Genomic DNA, 5,342 nt, shown 5'->3' with positions numbered 1-5,342 from the left:
AAATATTTTTTTTAAATTTATCTAAATTTTCTTATGTATAAAGTTCTATCTTTTCGGTTATTCGAAAAGTTTTTGACGAGAAGAAAAAAAAAATATAAAATAAACATTCCTATGTTTCGACATCAATATGTCAAGTATATATTTATAAATTAGTACGAACTTCTCGATTTATTAATCCAAGTAATTCTTTGAATTGCTGATAGACGCATTTCTTATATATATATTATTAATCAATATTATTATATTTATGTAATAATCTAATACGATATATGAATATTATGTGAGATAAAACATGTCACACGCACACATATATATATATATAAGAATATTTATAAAAATTAACAAAAGCAAAATGAACTGATGTAGTATTAGTCGATTATAAGTATATGCTAGAACTTATGTAATAAAGTATAATTATAGAATCATACAATAATAAACGAAAAACTCAAATATTATTGTTCTATATTATCAATAGAAAATTTCAAACGAAATATATATAGCAATATGATTCACAATGAAATAGTATAGCAATTATAATAAATACTACTTGCAAAAATTTTTTTTTTTTTAATATGCGTGATTTGCTACGAAAAGTGCAGCATCGCCGGCAGCATCTGTGAAACTTCCCGCGTACTGGCCAAGTGCCGATTCGCCGTTGGCCTTAGTCCTCTTGATAAATTGTTCCTGTCCAGCTGTTACTTGATCGTTCCTGTTACCTTCTTGAGCGGTGGACAATCCGAAGAAGAGGCCTCGGTGAACTTGAATGCCATCAGGAAGGATTTCGGGCTCAATAATCGGTACGATTCTTTCGCTCTGACAAATTGAAACGTAACGAGCGAAAACATTTGCGTTTTCTAAAAAAAAATGGCAAGTTCTTTTTAGGCGTATGCTTTGTAATTTTAAGAACGCATCTCCACTTGGCGAAATTACAGCTATCCTTCTGTACTGGACGCAAGTGCTTGGAGGTGAACTATCTGGAGTGGTTATCGGTGAACCCAACAGTGTAGCTGGTAAAGATTTACTTCCTTTATTTAGATTTATTTCTTCTTCGACCAGTGTCACAGAAGATTGTGGTTTGTTAAACTTATTAGACATCATTTGGTTGGCTACATGAACAATGGATTTTCCACAAAAAGCTGGTTCACCATTAAATCCATCATCAGTTCCTTCAGATTTAGCTGGTTTTACGTTTCCAGTTAATGTTTAATAACTTGAAAAGGTACATTCAGTCCACCATCTCTTGACGAAAGTTTCTTCTGCATTCAATGTCCAAAATCACAATTTCTACCATTGGAGGTCGTCTAATCCCTGAGTCGTACATTCATCGTTTGTAGCAAAGAGTAGCACGACACCCTTATCAACCTTGATTCCAGGAATGATGTTACGTTGTTTCAAAAGCTCTAAGAATAGCGTACCGTTATTAGCCTTCTGATATAGAGTCTCATGGAACAGAATCACACCGGAGATATGTTGTCCAATGACGTCCTTTGCCGCAGTAAAAATGTAATTGTCTGTATGTTCTACGGTTATCCTCATTGTTCTCTATAATGATGTCCTTTAGGCGTTTACCGTTCGTGGTCGTAGATTCGTCAGCAGCGAGAATTCCTTTTTAGGAGCTACGATCTGTTCAGCAATCCTCTTCTCTTCTTCCTTTAGCTTAGGAACGGCCTTGATGTACATTTTATCTACCATTTTTTTTATTATCACGATGGATTTGACTGTCGTTATCGAAAATATGCACAAACGTTATTAATTTACGTTTGGAAAGAGAATGCTTATTTTTTACAAATTTTAACTTTATCTTTGTGGACGATTCTGCTTCCATTCTTATAACTAATTCTTACATTATTTCTCGGAAGCACTTCTAAAATTTGGTAGGGGCCAGAGTATTGGTTACCAAGTTTAGTGGTTGGTTGTTTTAAAAGGTAAATGTTTTGACCAACCGAAAGATTCTGACCTCGAGCATTTCGATCGTAATATATTTTTGATTTGATCTTAGCTCCTACCAAATTCGTCTTGCAACAGTCTGAGATGTTTTAATTTTATTAACTAGATCTAAATAATACTCTAGGTATGTGCTGTCTAATGCTACATTTGTATGTATGTCTGCGGAAGGTATGTTTGCTTGTTTTGCAAAAACTAGTTCGTGAGGGGTAAATCTAGTTCCCTCGTGCGTACTGGTGTTGTATGCAAACATGGCGTGTGTTAACCATTTATCCCACTCGCTCTTTTTATTTATATAATGTTTTAAATATTCCACTAGAACAATGTGAGATCTTTCTAGTGATCCATTCGACTGAGGATGGAACGCCGTAGTTTTTTGTTTCAAATTATACTGTTTAGCTATTGCCTTTAAAAGCGAACTAGTAAAGTTTGTTCCCTGGTCAGTCAATATGGATCGTGGTGCCCCGAAAACATTGCAAACATTATGGACTAATCCTTCGGCAATATCTATGGACGTAGTTGTTTGTAATGGTATGGCAATGAAATATTTAGTGAGTGCGTCTTGTATAGTAAGAATATATCTATTTCCTGATTTCGTTTCAGGGAGTGGTCCGACTATGTCCATAGCTATTTTGTCGAATGCCGCTCCCGGCGTATCGGTAAGTACCATTGGTTCTTTGGACTTTACTCTTACTAATTTTTTTAACTGACAACTTGTACAGTTTTTGATAAAATCACTTATGTCCTTTTTTAAATTTGGCCAATGATACTTATGCCGAATTTTATTATACGTTTTTGTGACGCCTTTGTGTCCACCAATAGGCGAGGAGTGGCATTCGGCAAGGATGCCCTCTCGCAGTTCTAACTTAGGAACTAAAATTTGATTTAAACAGATAGTAATGCAGCAATTTTCTGATTCAAACGTGTTACATAAATTCTTTTGAATCCGAGGCCATAATATGCCGTCTAAGCTTTGTGTCTTGGCGATGCTTACAGATTTTAAGTCGAGCTCTCGTACTACTGAGAGCAAGGAACCAATTGCTTCGTATATCGTTTCCAATTTTGCACTGTTTGCGATGTTTTCCTTTATAGGGATAATTATTAATTTATGTTTCCCAATGTTAGTTACTTTGGCACGAGCTAAAGTCAAATCTTTTACATGTGGAATAAGTTTTGTTTGTTCTAGTAGTTTAGCACCAGTATCGCAAGGTGTGCCGTCTAAATCGGTAAATATTACATATTGTCGTGCCTTAATTGTAGAGAGTCTCGTGAGACTCCTACATTTTTTGTTATCATATTTAAGTTATTGTTTGTTCTTGGTTGTGTCTGTGGAGAGTATAGTCGTTCGTAGTCACTAGAGTTTTCACTGTCTGTATTTTCGTCCTCTAGTGTGGTGTTGCTAAACGTGACGTGTTGTCGAGGTCATCTGTGCCGTTAGCTGTCACGTCGGGGTCACTGTCCTCGTTATCCGTCATCGTGTCCTTAGTTTCAAAATGAACGGTACTATCGTCGGAATCGTATGTGTTTATAGGAAGTACTTTTTTAGTTTTCTCGGATTTCGTGATAGAGCGTCAGCGTTAGCATTCGCAGTTCCTGGCTTATAAATGATTTTGAACGTATACTCAGCCAATTTCAGACTCCACTTAACTAATCTTGATGTCGGGTCTTTTACCGACTTTAGCCAAACTAGTGGTTTGTGATCAGTTATGAGGGTAAATTCTCGGCCGTACAAATATGGCCTAAAATAATTCGTAGCGAAAACTATTGCCAATAATTCTCTTTCAATAGTTGAATAATTCATTTCAGCTTTATTTAAAATTCGCGAGCAATAGGAGATGGGTAAATCCTTACCGACGGGGCCTTGACTCAACACGGCGCCGATTGCATAACCGGATGCGTCCGTTGTGACGTTAAAAGGCAAAGAGAAATTTGGATATTGTAAAATGGTTCTTTGCACAAGGCATCACGCAGTGAGCAAAATGCGTTTTCATGGGTGGATTCCCATCTGAATAAAGCCTCCTTTTTAAGTAAATCTGTTAGAGGTTTTGCTACTTTTGAAAAAGCTGGTATAAATCTTCTGTAATATCCAGCAAGACCTAAAAATTGGCGAATTGATTTAATATTGTTGGGACGCGGAAATTCTTTCACTGCTTTAATTTTTTTGGATCAGGCTTTACGCCGTTTTCTCCTATAATATGGCCCAAATAAGCTACTTCTCGTCTGAGGAATTCGCATTTATCGGGCTGCAGTTTTAGATTTGCTATACGAAGACAATGCGCGAGTTTATTAAATTTCGCTTGATGCTCATTGAGTGATCTCGCGTAAAGAACCACGTCGTCCAAATATACAAACATTTCTTCGCCTTGTAAACCGGTCAAGACATGGTCCATTAACCTCTGAAAGGTTGCTGGAGCGTTTTTTAAACCAAATGGCATTCTATTAAATTCATAATGACCATGCGGGGTCGAGAAGGCTGTCTTGGCGCGGTCATCCGGATGCATTTCGATTTGATGAAATCCGGATTTCAGGTCAAAAGTAGAAAAATATTTTGCCGCGCCGAGTTGGTCAAGTATCTCCGTAATATTTGGTATAGGGTACGCATCTCCTACCGTTTTTTCGTTAAGATTCCTATAATCGATCACCATCCGCCACTTTGGGTTACCTTTTGAGTCCGACTTTTTCGGTACTATCCAAATGGGTGAATTATAAGGTGAAAGAGATGGTCTTATTATGCCATCGTTGAGCAACTCCGAGGTTTGTTTCTTTACTTCTTCCTTATGTATTGGCGGAAATCTATATTGTCTGGTGTGCACCGGAATGTCATCGGTAGTAATTATTCGATGTTGTAAAAGGTTGGTGCAACCAAGCGGTTCGCCAGGAAGATGAAAAATATCTGCGTTTTTGTCTAATAATTTGGAAACAGATTCTGCCTCTTCTGTATTTAGGTGATCAAGGCGAAGGAGTGCTCTAACAGAGTCTGGTCTGGAGAAGGTTGGAGTTTTAGGAGATTCTTGAATTTTACTTGTTTCAGTTGGATCAGCGCAAGGTGATTCGGATATATTATAAAGGGTGTGCAAGCATTCGTTTAAGTTATCAACTTCGGATGTGGATTTATAGGAATCACATGGTAAATTTGGAAGAGTTCCTATACTATATGCCAAGAGTTCCAATTTTGGAGTTTGTAGTGAAACAAATCTCGAAGTTGTATTGATGAGTCTGAAATAGGCTTTTCCATCTATGTTTTACCAGTGCTTCGCCGGCATAAATTCCCTTTGGAAGCTGTATTCGCGGAATATAACCATCTTTAACATCGGCGTTATAACGTGGCAGAAAATTACCCTTGAAGTTCTAGGTGGGCTAACCTTGTCGCCGACCGTAAATGGAATTTTTTTTATTCT

The 5,342-nt window shown here is 37.1% G+C and overlaps 1 protein-coding gene across 1 annotated transcript; it reads right to left on the bottom strand.

The window, feature by feature from the left end:
- Positions 1-567: 567 nt before the first annotated feature.
- LOC122516148 (fructose-bisphosphate aldolase-like) lies at positions 568-1,536 on the bottom strand. Its single transcript, XM_043633721.1, has 3 exons — positions 1,320-1,536; positions 931-1,178; positions 568-813 (listed from the first exon to the last, which is right to left on the bottom strand). The coding sequence occupies exons 1-3, from the start codon at positions 1,534-1,536 to the stop codon at positions 568-570; spliced, it is 711 nt and encodes a 236-aa protein (XP_043489656.1).
- Positions 1,537-5,342: the final 3,806 nt, after the last annotated feature.

The sequence above is a fragment of the Polistes fuscatus genome, unplaced genomic scaffold (assembly GCF_010416935.1).
Source record: "Polistes fuscatus isolate 324 unplaced genomic scaffold, CU_Pfus_HIC Scaffold2, whole genome shotgun sequence".
In the NCBI taxonomy this organism is placed as follows: domain Eukaryota; kingdom Metazoa; phylum Arthropoda; class Insecta; order Hymenoptera; family Vespidae; genus Polistes; species Polistes fuscatus.
The sequence above is the reverse complement of the archived record's forward strand: the minus strand, read 5'-3'. Positions and strand labels throughout refer to the sequence as shown.

Excerpts from the sequence above, each read along its gene's own strand:
- LOC122516148 (XM_043633721.1), bottom strand. The coding sequence starts at position 1,536 with ATGAGGATAACCGTAGAACATACAGACAATTACATTTTTACTGCGGCA. Across the intron at positions 1,179-1,319 it reads CTTTGCTACAAACGATGAAT|CTAAATCTGAAGGAACTGAT; the intron begins GTACGACTCAGG and ends ACGTAAAACCAG. Across the intron at positions 814-930 it reads TCCAGTACAGAAGGATAGCT|AGCGAAAGAATCGTACCGAT; the intron begins GTAATTTCGCCA and ends TCAATTTGTCAG.